We start from the raw sequence: 24,783 nt of genomic DNA, 5'->3' as shown, positions 1-24,783 counted from the left end.
TAATCTCAATGTAAATCATATATCAAGTGCAATTTTTCGTCATCTAATCTTGAGTTACACAGTCATAACAGAATCAGGTGATAATACCTTGATTGTTTGAGCCGAAGTAGAAAGAGTGAGATTTAAACTGATGACCTATAACTACTAGTTGGAAAATGAGTGATTTAATTATGAAGATACTGTTGTCAGTAATGCAGACGATATGATAGGGCTTAGAGTTTAGTTTGATTTTTAAACCGATAACCTACATGTTCAAATTCTGCTTCATCTAATACAATTTGAAAAACCAGGTAGCTTTGATACAATGCGGTTGAAAGCCAAATATATATACTCCGTAAACAGGCTAGACTAATGAATGATCCCTAAATCTATTCGTATGGTAGAGAGCAGAGAGAACTCACTACCCTTTTACAAATGCTCTCCGACGCCCATGCATTTATAATTTCTGACAGGGAAGTTTTACCTATTGACTTCATGCATTCGAATGTTCTTTAAGGAAGTAAGAAAACAAAAGGTGAGAGTTAGCAAACAAACCAAGTTGATGGATACGAAGGGTCGATCTAGAGGGAGAGCTAGAAAGCCCTGGCTTCAAACGAATGGTGCACATGGGCTCCGTGATCCTCAAAGAACCAAAGGGGTACGAACCTATTTCCGTTATCCGCTACCACAGGGCGGCATCCTGTCTTTGATGCTCTGACTTGTGGACTAGACCTCTAGATTGAACGTCCAGTGCATAACCTCCCAAAAAACCACTAGCTTCGGTTTAGGCGTCCGAGGAATATCCAACTCCACACATACAGTTCTAATAATGGTTACTATAGAAGTAACCTTTCTCATTCTGTTTCATAATTCACATAATCATTCACTGGTCATAAATACAAATCAAACGATACCATTCTGAAAAGACGTGTACAGATGATAGATATTTATTTTGATTAGATAAATATATACAACATAATATACATCGTCATCATCATTGGTAAAATAAACATGATGACATTGCTGTTTTTCGAATGACACAATAAGAGTCTAAAAGAAAATTCAGCATACACTTTGGTTCCGATAATAAATTCTCTGTTAAGTAGTTATCGTTGATGTTATTATTATCTTTATTACCAATTCTTTCTCGAATATCGCGTAGGGAAGTTAGTAATTTCTGAATAAAGAGAAAAAGGTAGTGGGGTGCACTGATGTGTATTACTTTCATGAATAAAAATGATTTAAAAGTTTGTTGGCATTTTCTATACCTAACTTTCCAACTTGTTAGCATATCAATCATACTACTTAATAATATTAAGTAACCACTTCGAATCTAATAAATTTTGACAGAATATCGATTTGTGTTTTTCATTTATTGTACATTTTCAAGTATTTATATAAACTAATTCCATTCTAACTATTTATTATTGTACTTGCAACTTTTTAATACTTATAACAGTTATTTCTAATTCTATTGTATTCGTTGGACGTTTTATTTCACCAATTTACACTTTTGACGTTTTTCATACTCGTCTTGATATCAGGTAGTCAAACGCAACGTAGAACCTGGCAGGACAAATACTGGAGTAGCACAGGTGTTGACAGTTTTAATTGTAATAGGAAGGATTAGGTGTCGAAGATATGATTCAAGAAAGTATAAATCAGTGAAATAAAAAAATTATGAGGAATTCAGAAACTCAAGATTAAAGGGAGGACAAGGAGTGGGTGTGACTACGTCAATGCAAACGAAGCCATGTTAATCAGTCTCTAACTATTGTTTATGGAAAAGTAGTTTTCACTTACCTACATGGCTTAGTACAATAGTCATTAACTTCATAGACTGGTTACTCGTCTTAGTTTGGCCAACCTTAACTTTCTTCTAACCTATTCCTACACCAAGCAAAATCCTTATTTAAGGTAGCTGGTGACTCAGAAGAAGTAACACATGTCCCAACCACATTGGTTGATGAAGATTTACTACCTCTTTAATCCATTGGACATATATACCTAGTACCTTAATATTCTTAACCCTAGCATTGGTTACTCGGTAGTCCAAAGTTTCACTGGCGATGCTTCGAAGATACCTATGATCAAATACTCAAATCGACTTACTGAATTATTGTATCGATTTAGTATAATAATTTGGGCAGAAGTATAATTATCCTAAGCCGTAAGTTCTTTTCATTGTGTTTCAGGTTTGAAAAACCGATTTATCTATTTCTGTTAAGTAGCATCAATAGCCTTTATAGACACGAATAAGCGTGACTTACCAGTAGTACTTCGTAAATGAATTACTCATATCTAAAACTAACCATAGAATCAGGCCGTTTCTGTGCATTTTAGGCAGACCATATAGTCTTGGAGTAACAATTACTTGGACCTAAAGGAACTTAGTAAATAAGTTGTATTTAGATAATTAAATATTATATCAGATACGAATGACCTGCTCGAACATCTGGGTCTTCAGTTTTCAAAATATGTATTTACAACAAAGACATTCCTATTTCAGGTTTATGTCCATTAACTGCGTATAATTACATACTTTCACGAAATGTAAACAACCTATCAGAAATCTAATTACTGCGAAAATTAAGAAGTACCATCACGGTGATTCCGCATATTCAACGATAAAAAGAATTATCATTGGATCAAGACTAACTGTAAATATTCACAGATGAATATGAATCGCAACTGGTAATCATTTTTTGATATCTTTTTTTAACCTTCACAAATTCAGTGCTTCGAAAATAGGGATTTTGTTGCAATTCCGCATATTTGATGCTGTTTTGATTTTATTTTACTGTAATCAAACATGTGGTACTGAATAAAGCAAGTATTATTGTTATCATAGACTACTCATTCAAAACAATAAGTAGTATCTAGTGGAATAAATGATGTCTAAACGACAAAAAAGATAAATATCATCATCGATAAGCAATAGTTACCTTTAAGATAGAACATTCTAATCTAAGTTGTTCAACAGTAGGACGTTTGGAAGTTTCTATCGAATTATTCTAAGCGAAGAAAAATAAAACCAAGGCATAGGAAAACAAAGATAATTTAAAAGTTTCTTAAATAATCGATCAATAGTCATAAGGTTTTAGAAAAAGACAGTCAAACTACATCATAGTTAAAAGTAGCGAGTAGCGAGCAATATACTATGCTTTTCTACTCCTTAATGGTGTTCGAAATCTATCAATCAAAATGAAATCATTCAATTTGTGAAGGCTGGAATACTGTCCAGGAGCCTATACCAAAACAGGTGGTTTTCTCAGAGAGCCACTCCTCGAACCTTTGACCTACGTGCCTAATCCACAAGGCGATGGAGCAACGTTAGGAGATGCGATCTCATGGTAGCCGGTGACAAACAAAAGGTTCATATGCCATTTGTTCCTTCAGGATTATGGAGCCCATATGCACCATTGATTTGGAGTCAGGGTTTTCAAACTCCCTTAGGTGGATCCTCCGTATACACTAACCCGGTTAAAATGTGGGACATTCGCTTTTCGTCTTCTCAATTTCATAAACAATACCCCCGTTGCGATAAGGAATAAGTAGAACTTCCCTGGCAGTGGCTGTATACGCGTGGACATGTGAGAGCATTTCTACAGGGAGAGCGAACTCTCCCCGTTCTCGACCGTACCATGGCATTTGGGGAAGTAGATTTATTGATAATATCTCAAACTGTGAAGCTTGGTGATCCTGCTTTAAATCCCACAGAAAATACCAGTGTTTTGCAAGAATGTAGGTTTGCTTTACCAACAGTGGCAATTATCAAGAAACGTAGTTCAAGTAGAGTTTCCTGCTGAGCATCTTATAAAATATCAGTGTGGAATTAAATCAAGCAATAAAATCTGCAAGTAAAAACAACAATAGGTCAATACTAGTTGTTATAAGATAACAAGATCTACCTTCTGTAATGATATTTTTTGACGCAACTCAATAGCTCTATACATAAACCATAATGTTTGTAAACAAACAGATGATATTGTAAAACACCAGGTATTGGAACTGTAATTGTTGTTTTCTATATTATTTATCTCCCCTTCTTTCTTGTTCTCTTGTTTAAAATTAAATGGATCTAAATTTAAAGACCATTCACATTTGACAGATTGATTTGTTAAACAACAATAAAATAATTGACCATTATTGCTATTATTATTTTTTACCATTAATTTAAGGAAATTTTCATGATGATTACTTGAACATGATATGGAATTTTTGAAAATATCTGTAGAAAGAAGGAAATAGGCGGAAAAAAGTGCAGATAAGTATCAACAAATAGTTGGCTACTTTTTATTGCATTGAATAAAAGAAAATTTATCAGAATGTAGGTTACTACTGGTTGATTTTTTTGAAGGCAGAAAAATGATAAAAGCCTATAAGTGTGTTAGATAATTTGCAAGGTAGTTGGCAAGAAATCCTCAGTTTTATGCTGGTTGGTATTCGTCAACAAGGGGTAATCTGTAATTTTGAGGGAACTGATAATTCCTATGGGATCAAAACCCACATTATCCAATTTCACAGTTTGGTCACATCGCAACTTTATCGATCTAATTCGTTTAAAACTTAAAGGATTAAAAAAACACAACTTTATTCACGCACTAACCTGTGATCAAACAATTGTAGCTGATAAGTGTCTTAGGTAGATGTCATTACTAAACAGTTGAAAAACAAAATGATAAACAATTGAATATCAAGTGAGTGATGCAGATCAAAAATATTGAGAAATTAGAGTAGTGTATGCCAGATTTTGCAAGAAATGTGTAAACTATGTAAGAAAAAAATAAGATTCAGAAGTTTAACAATGGTTTTCTTATTATCGGATTCTACAGTTTACCTCAGGGAATGGCAATAGTTAGATAATCTTTGAACGGATGAAGAAGTGGACAGTTGATTTGTTCTGGTATGAAATATTTCAGCAGTGAGTATTTACGACTTACGCCAAGGATGAGCTCAGGACCTTCAGACTTCGTGGAAAGCCCCTGACCTTCGAATTAACAGGCTGGAGTAATTCTGAAATCTCACATCACGGAAAAACAGCCTTCCAATGCTTCTTGACTATTTTAGAGTCATAGTTAGTTCGTGATGTAAACTACAAAATAGTTTTCTATTTAATCCTATTTTCTGCCTTCAAATTATGTCAGTTTTTGATGAAAACATTAAATTTTTGGTGATGCATTCCAGTAGCAAATATGGATTCATATACTCAACTTACAAGTTACAAGTATTATATCAAAGCAGATTAAAAAAAAGAGCTGACTAATTGAACTGAAAAAGAAAGAACAGAGTTTAGACTTCTGATATGTTAATGAGAAAGAGCAAGTAGATTAGAATCTAACCATGTCAGAAGTGATACGGATACATCATAACAAAAAAGCCGGTTACCGCGGTATACCACAAATTATATAAAACTGGAAATGTTAACAGTTTAACCGCAACTCATTGAGGCCTAAAGTTATCGTGGTCGCCATAAGGTCCCCGATTCGAACCTATGGGAATGTGGACCATTGAAGAGATCCAAACTACATAAAAAAACAAGTTATCCAGTGGTACATTTTGATTCTTAGTAACATCCATGATGGTCTAGCTTTAATTGACTCATGAACTCAACTATTAAATTACTACAATCTCTGCAAAACCCCTTTCTGAAATTCTTATTTATTTACTTATTATTGGTTTAACACACAAAGTCTGATCTAACTGAGCATCAAAATAAGTATGACCGATACAAAAATAAAGAGATGAAATTGTAATGACATAGAAGGGAAAGAGGGGAGTGTACAATCAAAAAATTAGTAGACAAAATTATTATACAATAATGGATACGACTCAGTTACATTACAACCAAGAAAGGAAGTTCGTCTTACTTTTATAAAGTGTAAAAGAAACCTATAGCTAGTGTACCACTGATTTCTATTCTGACTTATGCCAAGTGATATCTTAAGCCACTGAATTATACCATCTTCCGGATTCGAACAAGGGGCAAATAGATACCAGACCTATACAGCTTTCTTTTATACCTCACCAATGTCATAAACTGACCAACTCTCAAACTTTCTCCAACTAATTTCAGAATTGGGAGAATAATGCACAAATTGAAATCTACTAGCATAACATTCTGCTACGTTTGAAGCTGTCACGCGTTCACTTGATCGGCGAACGAGAACAAGACTCGGTGACCAAAGACCACTAAGCTAGCTATTGATGTATCTCAGCCCCATTAACTAGAGGGAGAAGTTCAAGCTTGGAATGGGAAGTATATTCTGCCAAACAGCCAGAAACGAGTGATAACAACAAACACAATTCAAACACATATATATACAGTGCAAAACCGTCCTTGGGGAGAGTTACCAAATAGCATACTAAAAGACGCAACGGACCAATAGCATTTAAGATATTTCCAAGTGGGAAATACGACATGTAGGTGACAAGAGCGCCTTTGGTGCGAAAATTTCAAAATTTTTAAATAAAATTACAAAATTAGGTCCTTTCCCAAGTGAGTTCTGGGGATCTAACGTCCCCAACACATTCATAGCACATATCCAGGCAATGAAAACAATCACTTGTTGAATTTTTGTCATCGTGCTTAAACTATACATTATCAAACCTTAACCATGATTATTATGATCCAGTTACTGGATGTTAGTAATCTCCTTTAGAAATAGTCTAGCTTAGATTAATTCATCATTTAAAGAGAGAGAAAATAAAAACAACTATCGATTTAGCCAATTTTTTACAAAAGAAAACTACCATAATCTACCTGATATGATGGATTGAAATACTGAATCATTAATATTAATATGCATTGTATGAATTAACTTCATTGGATTATCATTTACAACATTATTCAATAATGAATTCATTTTTATTTGATATAGAAAATGTATACAATCAAGACAACAATGACCAATGTTTACTAAAATTGGTGAATGATTACATTTTTTTATAGTTTCAAATGATTTTTGATTGAAACAATCTAAATATTGTGGTATTATTGGTGGTTGAAATTCTAATTGAATATTCACTTGAAGTGTACTACCGTCAATTGAGAATATTCTGTTAGTATTAGTAGTAGTAGGCAATAGATTATGTTGAAAAAGTGAAGAATTATTCAATTCAGTTATATGAAATATTTGTGACCAATTTGTTGATGGAATGATACAACGTCGTAATCTGCACAGTTTTTGAGAAAAGTATTAATTACTTTATTACAGTGATATTTTAATGGATATATATATATATATAAAGTGATCATTGAGCAGTTAACCATGTCATGTATGTCTATGTCTTATTGATCAATAGAATTCAATCAGAGTTAAGGATTAAGCAAAGATGACATTGGTCATTGATCAATCAATTGTAAATACATCTCAGTCCTATAGGAGATCAAACGTGGTAACGTAGATTGAGAAGATAGGTGACGAGAATTTGAATAGCACAAGGAGCATCAGTTCTCTCAAAATTTAAAATACTGTTTGGCGATAAGTGCTAATTAGCATTACCAGTGGTTCAGTGGTTTTAAGGCGTTCAACTTTTGGGCACTAAGTAGTAGGTCCGAGTACCGCTCTACCTATTTCTGCCAGAACAAATAGGTAGTACTACGAACCCTAACACTCAGTGTTGTTCGAATTCAAGTAAACGAATCTGTACTTTGTTTCTGAGTAAAAAACTAATATTTGTTAACGTTAGGTTGAATATGAAAGCATATCATTAAGCATCATAGACCAAAAACAACTGAGGCGATAACTATTACTTTAATTAATAGACTACTGCGTAACGTGATTTATGTGGCTAAATCCTTGGATGAGCTATGTTGAAATACCGCAGAAATCATAAAATGAGTTAGTGAAGTTGTATCAATTGGGAATGTTGGGAAGTGTGGAACATACTTTGAATAACTATCTACCTGTAGATATTAGATGGGGGTTTATCGACGTAAGTGCTTGACTTTCAACTAACAGGTCACAGAGTCGAATCCCATTCCAATTACTTTATTATTACGGCATTATCTTTACTAGCGTTCGACACAATGTGAGACTCAAAGCCCAGTACAAAATGGTGTATGTATGAATATGTATACTACTTTTAAGTATGATATTGTTTAAAACCAGGACAAAGTAAAAATATACGTAGGAAGGTTACAACAAAACAACTACAATATACTCACAAACGTTGTACATATGTGTATTTAACGGAAGACTACTCGACTAAGGGATTAGATAGATAAAGAAAGGTAGTCATTTAATTTATTTAGATCTATATATTAGTCTTTGACTCCTTAGTTCCAATTCTTTACAAATATACCTCTATACATTTTAGGGAAGGATTGTGAGAGGTAGTGAGCACCAAAAGTATGAGGACTTTCTTTAAACTCATTTACCAGGTACAGATTCAAGATTGCCCAAAATGAAGTGGAGAAGGGTTGAAGCCTGGAAATTAGTAACTGAAAATCGAACGACTTAACAACTGAACCACAGACACATCGTAAAAATTAGACGGATTTTAAGGTCGAAGATTTAATTTAATGAAAGTTTTCTCCTTGCTCTACAAATACGGAAATATTAATCACCAACACATAATACTACTGAACTGTCATACATAATAGCCATACTAAACCGTACAAATAACAAAGCCACCGAAACTTCAATAAACTACAACTGATTTTGAAGATCATCTGATTTCCCAAAACTACTTGCAGTATATTTTCCTCAAGTGTTGATATTACCTTCTTTTCATCGAAATTCTTACAAGCTCTGTTATTTATTTCTATCACCCACGGTTAAGAAGGTCTTTATTTATTGGTTTTAATATGCTTTCTGGAAAAATTTATCGAAATTAAAAAATAACTTATTAGTAAAAATGTTTCTCTATTATAGGTTGATAAACAGATAGCGTGGGATTTTAAATATTACGAATAGTCAGTCAATCAATTAACCAACAACTGTCTATGAACGATGTAGAAATTGGCACAGTGATGTATGGGAAAGGATGATAATGATTTGTTATTTGCTTAGTCACCCTAATAGATAGTTTGACAGGTATGAGTTATATATGCTCCTACTCCTATTATTATTGTGATTATTGTCGGTTTTGGTGTGGAAATATACTTACGTTCTAGTCCGGCTAGTCACATGTTCTCGATGTGAATTGTGTTAAGGTTTTGTAGAATAGATACTGGGAGGGTTTCTAGTGTAGATGTTCGTCTAGGGCAAATTAGCATCCCATTTGTGTAGACAGAAAAACCAAGCATTACAACACAGAGAAGTATTAGCTGCATAAACATGGAAGGTAACACCGTAATTTATGAACGAACCAAACAGGTTTAAGATAGCAAGTCTTGTATGTTGGCGTAAAGTTTATTTCTCTATACGGCTGAATAGCATTTTGGCATTATAGTCGATGACAGTTTGTGATGAAAACCTTAATTCTAATTTCTAACCCTGACTTTCAACTGTAAATTTCGATTCTAGTTTTTCAGACCTCCTTTAGACCCTAGTAGATAGGTAAATTTTCTCAAGGTCAATTTGGTATTGCTCAAAGGTCGTCCACGAACAAAAGCTTCACCACATGAAAAACCACAAAGAACTGGATAGTATTTCTTCCTACCACAGAACTTCCAACTAAATGGTCAGGTTAGACGTTCGCAACGAGATCTGAAGGTCTTGATCTTTAGGGAGGTCATTGATATGCACTGTTTTCCAATGTTTTTTTGAGTTATAGTATGATTACTTAAAGATGTAAATAATATATGAATTTAACGTTCTTCACAAACCTTCGCTATGCTAACATTGACAATACATTTTATAACACAATTCACTCACTTGGAATTATCACTATTGATATTTATCGGTGATGAAAACCACAATTCTCTATACGTGTAAACAAGTGAATGATGATTGTTGACCACGTTCTTATCGGTATCTGTGATTAAATCCTTCATATTCGATGATGATGATGACGATTCACAGTCTGTTCTAACAGCTTCCATTTTGATAACAATGTATAAATATTTCTCAAGATAATCAGATATGATATAATTCTTTGCATTATTCATGTACGATTTGAATAATATAATTTGCGCCAGATTATTTAGACTAATTTTGTTTAAATCGGAATGAAATAATAATTCATTAATATTCTCTCCTAGATTGTCATCAGCTTTTGTATTCTTTGAATAAGAATTAATAAGAAAGAAGAGTATTCATACAAAGAAGGTAAATAATAGTAATGGTAATATTAGTAATGATAATAATAAAAATAGTGATAATAATAATAATTCCATACAATCACTTCTTTTCATAAATCTGAAAAGGTGAGAATGACAGGATATATGCAGAATATAATATTTCGTTGCTTTTTTTTAACTACACTACACAATTCAAAATGTACAATGTGACTTAAATGATTTCTTCCAAGGTGTCATAATTCTGCTCTCCTAATAAGTGTTATTTTATTTTTATAGCAATAAGATAAATAGTTTATTTGTCAGTGATTATTCCATACTCTGAACGGAACACGATGACTGACTCATATTCAACTAGTTATGGTTGATGAGTAAATCAATAAGATGCTAGAAGACTGATAAGTAAAATCGACATCTACACTCGGAGGTTTTTAATACAAATAAGTCTGCTACTGAAAAGCCTAGTACTACCTACTTAACTGCTTCTTATAACCCTTAACTACATCCACACGTCAACCCGAACAACAAAGAAAAGGGGGGAAATGTAAGAGCATGACTTCAAAGCTAGTTCATGTACAGAAAATCGAGTATAATTATAGTTGTGTGAGTCTAGATTTTTATAATATGCTAAATATAGTAGTGGTATAAGTAATTATCCAATCAAAAACGTGACAAGTGATCCTTCATTTTTTTTGGATGTTTTTGATGTGTTTCTATCTAATGTTGGATGGACAAAACATTTCTTGGCGTTTCCTAAGCTACTGGAAACTTTGAAAAAGGATGTTATGGACACTCTAACAACTATGGTATATTTTGTTGTTTCAGCTTATTGGAATATATTAGGTCGCTCCCCATAAATACGTGTATTCATTCGGGAAGAGTTGAATTAAATATAACTGACCAAGGGATAACTAGATATTTTGATTGAGATCATGAATTGATCAAAATTAGACCACCTGGAAGCACAGGATGGCCATTTCATCCTAGTGTGAGACTCCTCGGGGGTGCACATCCACGATCACGCTCGCGTGACCCGAGGCCAGGACATTCGGCATCATGCACAGACGCCTAACCTCTAGACCACTGAGCCGGCATCCAACGGTGTTATTGTTTAACTCCAAATAATTCACGAAATTGAGCAACCAACTTCCATTGTTCGAGATAGATACTTGTCCCTACCTGACACGGATTCGCTCCACTGGTCACGGCTTCTCACTAGAACTCCGAGAATTACCTCTCCAAGCTAGTCACTAGTGAGCACATGGTAATTATCAGCATGAGTTCGAATCCAGCATGAGGGGTCGTGGATGCACTGTCGAGGAGTCCCATACTAGGACGAAACGGTCGTCCAGGTTTTCAATGGTGGTCTAATCTTGGTCGATTCATAATCTCAATCAAAAACTCAATAATCTCCACAACTCCCTACTGAAGATAACTAGATAGTCAAAAAACACAATGCAGGTGTAAAGCCTCATTTCCACAGAAAAGTTGAGTTCAGTAACAAGATGAATTAAATTAAATACATCATAGTTATATTAAGTAACAGCTATTCAACTAACACTGACTTTTAATTCAATCTGACAGAATAAAGAAAACTATATTATAGTAGGCTAAAAGGTATGAAATATCACTTTTCAATACATAAATACCTATTTCAAATTTATATTTGACAAAGATCAATTTACCTGGACTGTGATATCAACAATCAATTCCAAAGGTGATTGGTTTCCTGACTCATGATCTGCACGACATGTTGTCAAATAGATTTTACAATCTAAAGGGAACTGAGACCAATTATTTTTGTCTGTATTCACTTTAAAATTACTCAAACGGTTTAGTAGAAGTAGACATGCTAAATAACTTTTCACTTGATATTTTGTCTTGATTAATTTCATGAATGTTTGATTCAATTGTTGTTCTGTATAATTAACAGGAGCATCAATTTCAGATTTAGATGATAATAGATCAACTAGACGTGTCTTGCAACCTTGTGAATCAACACTACCCAAATGACCATCTAGTTTAGAGAAAGACAAAAACGGATAGAGAAAACTGAGAATTAAAACAGTGAGGGGACAATAATAACAACATTAATACAAATACGACATACCAATGAAAAAAAGTTTAATGTTTTATAAAAGTAGACTTTGAGAGTGAATGTTTTGTTATTTGATTGAAGGTAGTAAGTGGGAAACCCTTAGATATAGGCTTCAAACTAGTTAGCATTCTTCAGAAAAGTGTGCATGCAGTCACAAGGGAACTGATACACCCTGTGGAGTTGGATCCGCACTACCCAGCTTCATGATCTGAAGGATTATAATTGATCTATTCGAGCTCAAAACTCTATCCCTCAAGCTGTATTATGTTCACTAGTCTAAGTGATTTAACATCGTGTGGACTATGTTTGATTGACTGTTTTACATGAGGGTTAGGTGTTACTACCCGGATCTCTAGAATGGAGTACGTAGAGTGGACTTTGAAACTAGGATTAAGGACTTTAACCATTTGGTCCCTGGAAAAATATGAAATCTCGAACAATTTGACAAAGGATATTTGTTATATTTTTCTAATCTACTCACTTGCCATCGTAGATGGTTTCATGAAGGACTGATCTGGAGCGGAACAGTCGTTGCCAAAGACTATGAATAGATAATAGTCGCTTTATATAGTGAATTGATTGGAGCTGGAAATTTGCATCGTTGGGTCCCTCAATCCGGTGGTCTGGTGGTTAAGGGCTGGGCATGAGACTTGAAGGTTGTGGATCCAATCCTCGGGTGCATCGCAGTATGCACTGCTGAAAAGTTTCATTCTAGGGTGAAACAGTCGTTTAGTGCTCCTTGATTCTTAGTGGTACTCTGAATGACATCACCCGTGACGAATGCCACCTACAATACAAACTGGTTTGATTGACACGACAGGCAGACTGGACGAAAATATTCATATAGCAACTACGACCAGTAGCAATTTGAAGTTATGCAATACGGCGTTGATCTCCATATTTAACCTATCTATTACAGTCTAGGTTTTCTAGACCTTCAGTCACTGAATGTATGGAGTGAGATGATATCTTGGTTGCTCATAGTTTTGTTCCAATCTACTACAAAATCAGTTAGCATTCCGTAATGGTGTAGATGATGGTTAGTGAATATACTGGACATGCCCAAATACCGCCTTTGTGAAGATCATACAGATTCATTGTCTCTACCTAGTACCCTACACCTGTCCTCAGTACCACTCACTTCATAGTTCAATCACATGTGGGAGGTGCTTCGAATCAATTTACGATCAAAAACGAATAATCTGAGCATATATAACAAAAAGTATAAAGTTTGAAAATCTTGGAGCTATAGAGAAACGATGAAAAAGAGCCTACACTGGAAAATATTACCTTGTGAAATGTACTGGCTCTTACCAACTTACGTTACTTGTAGTATGGGAGAGACGTTCATCTGCCAACTAAAAACGAGTACAGTGTAAGGCAGTTTGCTCTCTTCTGTTTTGTGAGTGTAAAGCATTGCCCATTAGAACAGGGGATATACGTAGGTTGTTAGCATTTAATCATAGATGCCTTCGAAGCATTGCACACGTATGTTGAGACCACCGAGTGAGCAAGGCTGACGTTAGGACGTAAAGATGGCAAACCGATTCATAAGGCAGTGAATATTCATCCACCGAGGTGGTTAGAACATGTATAACGTATGGCCAAACACCACCTCTTTCGATGAGAGATGTTATCTGGTGTAGGAATAGGTTGAAATAAAGTTAGGGGCGATCAAAAGAAAATGTAGCATCGGTCCATGAAGTCATTGAAAACTGAGCTGGACTATGTATATAGATGAGGATTACCTGATTGTAATCCTAACTATAATTACAACCAGTGACTGGGAGAATTGAGTGACATCGATTAGAATTATTTGAAATGGTGTGGATAAATTCACTTTGTACTACGTCAGATCCTAAGTCTCAACACGTTCCTGTACTTTTTCCCTCTTTTATAACTAATCGTTTTACTACTACTGATACTGTTACTACTTCTACCACTATGCGATTTTGCTTGATTAATTCATCATACTGAGATAATGTTGTGTGGCAACTTGAACTGATGCACATATGTGAAAGGTTGTACATTGCATATGATTGACTGAATTATGAACAAAATAAGTTGTGTGTTTTTTTAATTTGGACGACCTATATGTGTTTACACACACAAACACACACAGAAAACAAAGAACACTGAAGAAATCTAGAAAGTACATATTAAACAACTTGAAACAAAAAATCAAAAATCAAATAAAAATTTATCGACCAACCAGCCAAACGAGTAAAGTCGCAAACATTAAGATTACGCCATCTTGGGCACGATTTTATCCATTGCTCAATATTATTCACAGGTGATAAATGAATAGGTAATCGAGGAAAATTAGTTGGTTGACATAACAAATCCCATTTCGTTGATTCACTATTATTATTGTCATTACATTGTCTTAATTGTAAACTGAAATGTACTGATGTTAAATGTCCACTTTGAGTGATCACATGGAGCCATGAACCTTGTGCACGACATTTTGTAATTGGATCAGGTGATTGGGGTAAACTGAATTCAGTGATGTTTAAAACTCTGTATTGCAAGTAAATTAAATTTATCAAAAAAAAAAAAATAAATAAATAAACATTTGGGGAAATATGAACGATGGTAAAGTGTAGAAAACTAAGTTCATGGGATACGAATCCCAATAACAATCATATTCTAACCAGTGGCTAATTTCTAGGGTTAATTACCGGAGCTTTAGTGAAGAGCTGTCATTAGTGGCGGGAAAACATTTCACGTGTGACAGTCGCTCATAAGTGGTAGTGGATGATATATGCACAATATCGCAAACTGATTCAAGTCAGAGATGTAAGCCACTCGAGACCAACTCCGTGGACTAACCTTACCCGGTGAGATTATGAATTTACACCACGAGGATGAAACTGACATTTAGTGGTCGTTTGACGAAGATAATCAGTCCGTGTTTTAAATTATAAAAAAAGAATATAAAGAAAATTAATTGGAGGAATTTTATAATCACGTGAAGCCTAGCAACATTGTAATGGATGATATAAAAATGTTCCACAACTTACGGAGAGTAAAAGTATAAGAGGCATTGTGATCAGTTCAATTTGAAATGATCTGGCTAATTCCGTTATTAATATCTTTTGACTAAAAGTTGATCAGTTTTAGTTGGCTTATGTGCATCTTGTACAGACTTCCCCGAAATAGCCACTATGTATTATTTATTTATTTTATTTTAAAACATAGATATTAGTACAAAGAGGCGCCAAATACATATGCACCACACAGATCTCATTTGATATGTGTGAGGGCTGTGATACTGCCCGTGTGTCCAAACCGAAGCAGGTGGTTTTCTTAGGGGGCCACACCCGAAGCTTTCGACCTGAAGGTCTGATCCACAAGACAGTGGAACAACGTAAGGAGATGCAGTCCCATGGTAACCGGTGACCAACGATTAGTTCATACGCCACTTCTTCCTTCAGGATACTGGAGCCCATGTGCACCATTGGTTTGGAATCAGGGTTTTCCAACTCCCCTAGATGGACTCTCCGTGTCCACCAACCCGGTTGAAGCGCCGGACGTTCGCTTTTCGTCCTCTCAATTTCGCAAACAGCACCCCCGCCACGAGAAGGTAGTGAGGACTTCCCTAGCAGAGGCTATATATGCGTGGCTATGTGAGAGCATTTCGAGAGGGAGCTGACTCTCCCCACTCTCGGCCGTACCAGGGCACTTGGGGGCAATAGCCACTATGACACAGGTTGATATAGAATAGTTCGTGCGTATAGCAGCGGGATCCAGGAGGCGCGTTTTGTCCTATTTGGAAATCGTCGGTTGAATGTACCCGTATCCTGTTGCAAAAGTGAGTAGCTACCTGGACCCAGAAACTAAGTGGATAACGTAATGGCGTTTGAAGAGAAAAGCATTGGGTTCGAGTCTCCGGGTGAACATCAACTCTGGGTACGGCTGGGGGTAGGGGGGGGTCCGCACTCCCTCTAGAAATGCTCACATGGTTATACGTATATGGCCATTGCCAAGGGAGTTCTACTCACAGCCTTCTCGCGACGGGCTATTATTTACGAAATTGACAGGACAAAAATCGAATGTCCGGCACTGAAACCGGGTTAATGGATACGGAGGGTCCACCTAGATGAATTGAAAAACTCTGATTTCAAAACAATGGTGCACATGAGCCTCAGAATCCTGAGGGAACACATGGAATATGAATATATTATTGGTGACCGGCTAGTATTGAACTGCATCTTCCAACGTTGCTCCACTACTTTGTGGATTAGACGTGTAAGTGAAATGCTCGGAGAATGGTCTCGTCAGAAAATTATCTGTGACGGTTTGGGTACCCGAACAGTAATACAGTCCACAGAAAAACTGAATGATAATCGCTTTTTGTGGCACATACATATGTTGGTCCTCCCTTGTATCAATGATTGTGTTCAAATAGACAGATAAGGTACACGCAGCTAATGAGTTCCAAATAAGACGAAATGCGCTTCCTGGATTTCACTGCTAGCCAGATTCCATATATTCTATACAAATTGTGATTAGTGTTCACGCATATTTCTAAACCAGAGTTCACAGCCTTCCACGAGAAATAAGCTAGTTATAAACCCATTATGGAAAAATTAAACTTACTTTGTCTTAACAGTATTTAGATTTTTCTCTATTTACACGACTGAGTGTACCACATTGAAGCAAATGGTTACGAATCGCTACAGCTAATGGAGATCAACAACTTTACCAAATGATTGATTTTATTTATATGTTACTTAGATTTATAAGAACTTGAAGTTCATGGAATTAATCATCTATGTGTACGGCCCTGGATGTACACTGTTTAACAGTTCCAAACCATGACGAACACAAATGTCAAGTACTGTTTGGATATTGTGAGTGGCTTTGTGACAGTCGATATATCCGCAAAATTTACCTTTAAAAATGATATAAATCTTTTCAGAAAAGACACTACTAAATGACAAGTTCAAACCGCCCAGTAGTACACATTAATAATCTAAATAAATTGTGACAATCGAATTCAGAATACTGATTATGACCACTGTTTATTTATACGTAATACTGATGGAAAATAGAAGGATATGAAGAACAAACTTATGACGATGATAAAAATTGAGACATGACCAGTGAAAAAGTCAGTTATTCACTCATATAGGCAACGCGGCGCTTGAGAAATGTGGATCGATTGAAGTTGCTACAACATATCAGGACAATAAAATAAAATTAAGATAAATATCAGAGTAGTAGTATATATTGACAGTAAAAAAGGTCTAGGCATAATACATATGATTTGAGAATGACTTTTCGAAACAAAAAACACAGAATCATTTTGAAAATCAGGATCTAAAGGTCAATGCAATGAGTGCTACTGTGACATCGTAGTCGATTTTGAGCCGCATCGCTCAACATGAACCACAGGTCACGATAGATACGCGAACCCCAACCAGATAGTCTGGATCTACTAACGTGGTTTAGATCGATATTTAGTGATTTCATAGATTAATGTTACGTTTAGGTTCAGCCTCTATCAGCATTTTTCCAATCTACTCCTAGCACTAACCAAAATTGCGCCTCGAATTAGGAAACAAACAAATAAGAACTAACTTTTTGTTACAAACATCTGATGAATCGAACCAAACACCTACACCTTCACCATCTTTTGTTAAACCAATAAGCAGATCATTCACAGTATTGTTTTCGATTTGAGTACAACGATTATCTGCTAATGTATTGTCAATTATACGAGACAGTGTAGAATTAGCTGCAGGATTACGAATAAAAGCCCAAGTCACGATTGGCTTACAACATGACAATGGAAATGCAACTGAACAATGAAGTTTTTTATTCATAGTTGTATACCAAATAGCATAGACTAGTCCATTTGGAAGGCTACATAATCGAACCAGATGAGGATCGCATCTAATATCTTCATTTTTAATATCACAAAGAATATTAATAAAACGTTTAGAACAGGTGAATATTGATGAGGATGATGACGATGTGAAGGATAAATCAGCAAATACTGTCGAAGTTTGATGTTGTGGATAAGTAATTATATTCATAAAGTGATTTTTATCACAAAGAGTACAGATATGAACTGGTATATTCTTCGTCTCTGACAAATTTGTGCTCGATGAGGGATACTGGTATGGAATTTCCAAATTAATGCAACTAGACAACCTGAAATTAAATTTTACACAAAATAAAGTATTATTAACAGAGATTTTTTCATGAATAATATCAATTCTGTTCGGTAAATCAATAAAACAAAAGGATTCTAAATTATAGAAGCAAGTAATGTGTACAAGAGATGGGCTATTGAGCTTTAGTTTTAATTCCCAATCCCAACATAAAGTATCAATACAAACCAGATGAACGTATATATTCCACTGTTAGTAGGATAAAGCTCTAACGTTTGCATGCTGTGATCAAGCTAAAGTCGAAACGAGCTGACTGGCCCACTTTCAACCGACCAGAGCTAGTGGACGAATTGAGATGTTAGAAGATTCTTGTGTAAACTTCAATGTCTTTACAACTGAATATCTGTTGTTCACGTTATATATATATATATATATATATATATATATATATATATATATATATATATATATGTTCGTTGTCAATTATTTTTCTGATCTGAGAGGAGTCTAGTGAAGTATCATGGTCAAGGAATACTAGACAGTGAATCATGACACTTACTGACGGTTGGTTGTTGTTAGATGCTACTAGACTACTATGACAAAACATTTGAAATAATTATCACATAGTACAGTCTGTGATGTAAAAAATAAAACTCAACAGTCTCCACAAACCGGTCATGATAATATTGATAATAATGTACCCATTAGTGATTACTTCCAAGGGGTGACTATTCTTGGAGTTCTAGTGAGAAGCCATCACCAATGAAGTTTGATTATGTCAAGTGTGAGGTAGTTATCAATTGACGATATTGGAAAATGTTTGTGCAAGATCGTTAGTTGATTAAAGTTAAAGAAGCAAAGCACTAAATGTGGACTCAGTAGTTTAAAGGTGAAACGCTCGTCACAAGTTCAGTTTGTGATGAAAGTTGAACAGTTGAATATCTAAAAAATGGTTATCAACAACAAAAATTAAAATGAAGAACTTCCGTTGGCTATTTGAAGCAATAAAACGCTCAACATTGTGGCCATTAATGTCATACTGCTTAGCTTGTTGATCAATAGATACAGATATATATTGAGATTAGATGGCGGTTGGAGGTAGTCGACAGGAAACCCTGGACCCGGGTTTCGTGCTACTTGGCACTCGTCAGCAAGGTGTACCTGTAATCTTGAGGGAACTGGTTCGATCCCGTGTTACCCAACTTCACGGTCAGAGACGTTACCACTGAGCTATCCGGGCCGCGACCGACCTCCTGTAGGACTGAGATGTAATCACAATTGATTGATCACTGGGTGGTGACCAATGTCATGTGTGTCAAGTCCCGGGTCCAGGGTTTCCCGTTGACTACCTCCAACCACCATCTTATCTCAACATAGTGCACGCAGTGTCGAGTCACCTAGACTGGTGGCTACATTGCAACATGGTCGATAGCATTCGATCTGCACTAATAAGGACTTAACACACATGATACTTATCACAACCCAGTGATCAATCAATTGTGATAGGGACCTACTGCCTGGATGGAATAAAAATGAAGTCTAGCTATGTAAATTAAGGCTAACTAAACTGGATTTAAGTTTGACTTTGTGGTCACATATAAATACATTAAGCTGCTGATCCCGTTTTTATCAACTAATAACTTAGCCTCTAACCCTATCTAATAATTTGATTTCATTTGGGAAGAAGACATAGTTGGTATGTTGGTTTGATGAAATAAATGTAGCTTGGTGAATATTTTAAATAATACGACAATTAGAAATATAAAATTTATCATTAAAATGAAGAGATATAAGTAGCGATTGTATTTCAATGTTCACGCGGCGGAGCGCTGAATTGTGAACTAAAAGGAAATTGATTCAAACCTAATTGTGATCAAAGTATTCGTTCAGAAGTTGGTCATTTCTGTATACATAGGAAACAAGTTTGTCGACTTGAACATATATGTATAACTGAAAATACAATAAAAATAGACTTACAAAGAGTTTTCATGTAATTCAATGGTTAAGCATAGACTTTGAGTAGAAGCTTGGTGAACACCTTCAATACGTATAGTTTCATTGCCTATTGTCTCAGTAGCAAGTACCATTAAGTCATGCTTTTCTGTATTATTTTTCTTTGTATCTGCTAAGAATTAATACTAAGAACATTATTGTATCATTCCATAAAAAACCATGAAAAACGGCAAGGTTAGGAGGATTATTCGCTTACTTGTTTGCTTATTTATAACGTTAAAAGAATTCTTGATGTAGTAGCTCACTAAAAAACAAATTACCGTAAACGAATCAATAAAAAAGTAGAGAAGTGGGTTAGCGGTAAAGGGATTCGGTTCGGGAAATCGAATGGTAACAGTAGTCTCTGAACTTAAAGTGTGGCTCATACTCAACTATCTAGTGAATGATTTAACTAGTTAACAGTCAATAAATAAAAGATATTGTGTAACTAAAGAAATGGCTATAGGGAGTGATATGATCGAGTGGACTGTCCACATCCTGGAAGTCTCATCCGCACTGGTGGTACCATGAGTTTTGTATGAAAAAATACAGTACTAACTGGGCGTCCAACAACTAACGTACATTTTGTCCCGTACAGGGATAGTTAATAAAATTAGACAGTTAGTTAGACTAAGAAATAATAATAACTGAAAAAAAACCGAAAATCTTGTACTACAATTTAAAAATGTTTTTTAAGAGGTGGATGTTGTGACTGAACAATCAGGCATGTGACGATTCGTATTGATTACTGTGTACAAATTGCAAATACTATTTTTGTAGAGTTTTAAAATATATTCGCATGTTATAAAAATATTTAAAAGCTATTGACAAACAAAGCTGCATCAAGATTTCAACACTTAACCTTCATTAAGTGGGTTTACAGTTCAAGTTTGGTACTGTATGTTTATTTATATGTACATCAGATCTATGGAACGATCGTGAGTAGTGGTGGGTAACAAAAGTAAAAGAAATAGAAAGGCAGCGGCTGTAGGTAACACCAGACAGTTTTTCAGACTAATTAAAAAGACAATTGTTTTTAATATAATGGGAATTTTCCGGAGGGTAATTAAAAAGAAACTGGAATTAAAAAGTCAAGTGTAATTGAGGCGATCTCGGGAAAAGATGACACTCTTATCTGCTCTCAGCCCGAACTTTTAGGACGATGGGTGGAAAACTTTAAGGAGCAATTCAACTGGCCTCCAGCTACTCTACAAACACCCACCATTCCCAAATAGCCTGAATGGATTATTGAAGTAGACCCCCGGACTCTAATTGAAGTTCAAAAAGCTATAGCTAATCTGAAACGAGGAAGAGCAACTGGTCCAGACGGATTGGCTCCAGAGGTCATTAAATATGGCGGTCCAGTCTTAGCAACCATGTCGAGTAATATTTTAGCTAAAATCTGGGAACTGGATGTAATCCCATCTGAATGGTCGCGACCACTGGTTGTCCCAATATACACGAAGGGGTATATAGCATCTAAAGAGAGATTGATTATGAATAGTGATCTTTGGATAGTTTGATACTATATTTGATCACATAAAATATGTAATGAGTTAAAAATTCACGTCATTACTATTGGCCAAAAAGCTACGCATGTATTTGGCTAGGTAAACACTTTTATGGTATGAAACGTCCTAAAACCAGTGTCCACATTTTGCTTCATCAATTTATGTTATTGAAACGAGTAAAAAACATCTTTTAAAAATCAGAACAGTTTAAACCTAACAATGACTCGCTGGCATGCTCACTGTAATCCATTTACCTGTCTCAACTAAAACAGTAGATTTATCAAAATCAGAAAACAAATCTTCCATTGACGTATCCATATTTAAACAGTTAGACCTAAATGGAAACAAAATTTCAGTTTAAAAAACATTTTTTTGAATAACTTAATAGGCAGCATAGCAGAGCATATGAGCTTAATTAGGTAGATGAACAGAAATCAGTACACACTTATTGAGTAACTCATAAACATATGAGACTTAAGATAATCTTGATTTATAACGAACAAAACTTGTAGTTTGTAGTTTTTAGTTTTATTTTACGCTTGAATGGGTTGTTTTATTTTCCAGATAGACCAGTTAATTTATTCTTCCTGAGTCACATCTTGACTTCGTCAACTACTTGCTCATAAACTGGACTGTTTCTAATTAGGAGTGTGTCTCTCTTACTCCCATTTACCACGTCTTTAGCTTATTTTTGTTTGACTATAACTAGTCACGTTTTATCAATATGAGTTAGCGCGCTTGACTTCTCTTCCCTTTGATTTTTCTGCTTCCCATTATAATGTCTGAGTAAACGATTGCATGAAATAAACCAATCCAACTTAATCCATATTACCGCCGCCACACAAGCAGGGTTAGCCCAGGTATAGTATACGGAATTAAACGGGAGATTATTGTTCACGGCACACTCATTCATACAAAACGGAGTCGGATCAACAGGGCCACTACGTTTTTAATTGAAAAAAGTGTTCAGAATATTGAGACAACTCCATTAAAAGAAACGTTTGAACAAACTAGATACCTTTAACGAAGCTTTTATTAATTTATCCACAACGTAGAACACTTATTTAAGCAGTAGATTTTAAAACATTGAGTTAGATGTCAGAATAATTCAGTTGGGGTGCTAAAGTAGCCCTCCATTGAAATATTACCTAAAGTGTAGTCCACGAACAAATACCTGCGCACTGAGTAACTGGACCATACTATCCAGCTCTAAACGGTCACGTCGTAAACTGGATCTTTATGACTTAATTTTAAGTCAAAACGCCAAGTATGCTGATAATGCCTAATACAAAAATCAACACAGTATAACCACAATCTACCGGCCTCATAAAATGAATCAACAACGTGGTCGTGAGAATAATGTGTATACAAATGATCTGTAAGAAATATACTATTTTCAATCATTGAATTAAGGGAGTTCAGAGTATCTAGGACGATCAGATTACCTAAAGTCCTGAACTATATAATATCTAGTTGACTTTAAGTTTGTGAAATTAGTTTTGAAGCTGCATTCCAAAATAATATAGTGCACCGCTACTACTTAAGTAGTAGGTTTTCAAACAAACAAGAGTGGGGAAATCAAGGCGAACTTAAAGGACATACAACTGGATAATAAAAGCGCCAGTAACACTGGCTGCAGCCAAGTACTACAATATATACGGATGTTTGGAAAGCGTACACTCTTACATAGGCTTGGTTATGTGCATCGTGTCGTTATCGACAAGTAGCATATTGTTTACTCAACAACCGAAGTGCACACAAACAATATAGAAACTGTATGGTCGAGGCTAAAAGTTTTTGAGACTTTATCATGGCTCCGGAGTCATCAGTGAAAGGTCATAAGCGCGTTAGGAAATTCTGACTAACTTGTGAATATTACCTGAAGTTGCTGCTGCCAGTCAATGTCGTAAAAATTGAGGTTACCGATGATGAAATGACCAATTTAACAAGAAGACCAGAGGTAAGCTTTAATACTCATACTCACTACGTCGCATGTAAACCAAAGAAGGCGCACTATACGAATTAAGCGCTTCTGTAAATGATATGGTAATTTCGCCCAATCGAACATGACTTGAATTATATTCACCAACCAATAAAATTTTCAGTACTACGAGACAAAGTTCTGTTTAAAAGCAGACTGCCAGAAAAATGGAGCGTCTATAAGAGCTCTCTGAACGGATTTCCAGGCACTGAGATATATATTTTGTTAATGGTTATCACAGATATTCAGTGCTCGACTACGCTGTTGTGGGTGAATGCCCTAGAAACAAAGACAAGAGATGTGTGGTATGGATCACCGATCGTGCTTTAGCGTTGATACGGGTCCGAGTTTCTCCAGATAGGGTGTATCCAACAGAATGACTGTGGTCAAATTCATTGTCGAAAATTATAGCACTGTCTATTTTAGGGATTTAAGTGCCACCACAATGCTCTGCTTCTTAACAATCGCAATAAATTTGAGGAATGTGAGGGTGTGTCCCCAATATTTTTTCCTTACGTTACAACGGATAGAAAAGTGAATTCTTTTATGCCTTTTGTAATAACGGTTTACAAGTAATTAAATCAACTCCCATTGTGTAGTTCTGTGTCTGGCAATGAATATGGGCGCAATTTTTGATCAGGATACTTACTAAACTAAGAGTTGACGAAGTCTTGTAACTATGTTATCTTATACCTGAAAATTCCATATTTATTTTTAGTTTGACAACACTTTAAGTGGTAACACTCTCTACCAGCCAGTCAGTCAGCTAAAACGTAGGATCAGGCACATATATGCATCGGTTCAAGTTGCCATACCTCATTAACACAACAAGATGAATACCGGATTCATAGAAGTAGTAAATTCAGTGGTAGTAATATATGAAAGAACGATTGAATATAAGGATATATTACAGG

At 35.4% G+C, this 24,783-nt stretch overlaps 1 protein-coding gene across 2 annotated transcripts; it reads right to left on the bottom strand.

The window, feature by feature from the left end:
* Positions 1 to 316: 316 nt before the first annotated feature.
* Positions 317 to 23,916, bottom strand: MS3_00008430 (uncharacterized protein). 2 transcript variants are annotated; one of them, XM_035730189.2, is made up of 11 exons: positions 23,768 to 23,916; positions 22,143 to 22,222; positions 20,363 to 20,510; positions 17,850 to 18,425; positions 14,476 to 14,783; positions 11,851 to 12,182; positions 9,804 to 10,150; positions 6,743 to 7,155; positions 3,891 to 4,210; positions 2,925 to 2,993; positions 317 to 1,156 (listed from the first exon to the last, which is right to left on the bottom strand). In XM_035730189.2, the coding sequence occupies exons 2-11, from the start codon at positions 22,204 to 22,206 to the stop codon at positions 974 to 976; spliced, it is 2,760 nt and encodes a 919-aa protein (XP_035587922.2). In that variant the 5' UTR covers positions 22,207 to 22,222; positions 23,768 to 23,916; the 3' UTR covers positions 317 to 973. The 2 variants fall into 2 exon arrangements, with proteins under 2 accessions (XP_035587922.2, XP_051065384.1); XM_051216771.1 differs by lacking the exon at positions 23,768 to 23,916 and having other exon boundaries at positions 12,745 to 14,783; positions 20,363 to 23,287.
* Between the last annotated feature and the right edge of the window lie 867 nt (positions 23,917 to 24,783).

The sequence above is a fragment of the Schistosoma haematobium genome, chromosome 6 (assembly GCF_000699445.3).
Source record: "Schistosoma haematobium chromosome 6, whole genome shotgun sequence".
NCBI lineage: Eukaryota > Metazoa > Platyhelminthes > Trematoda > Strigeidida > Schistosomatidae > Schistosoma > Schistosoma haematobium.
Note: the sequence above shows the minus strand (reverse complement) of the source record. Positions and strands in the feature narration are given on the sequence as shown.

Bases quoted from the DNA above. Each gene is read 5' to 3' on its own strand.
- MS3_00008430 (XM_035730189.2), bottom strand. From the start codon at position 22,206: ATGGATACGTCAATGGAAGATTTGTTTTCTGATTTTGATAAATCTACT. The intron at 7,156-9,803 runs GTGAGTGAATTG...AAAACTGTGCAG, and splicing joins ATCAATAGTGATAATTCCAA to ATTACGACGTTGTATCATTC. The intron at 4,211-6,742 runs GTAGATTATGGT...TTCTTTCTACAG, and splicing joins ATTTCAATCCATCATATCAG to ATATTTTCAAAAATTCCATA.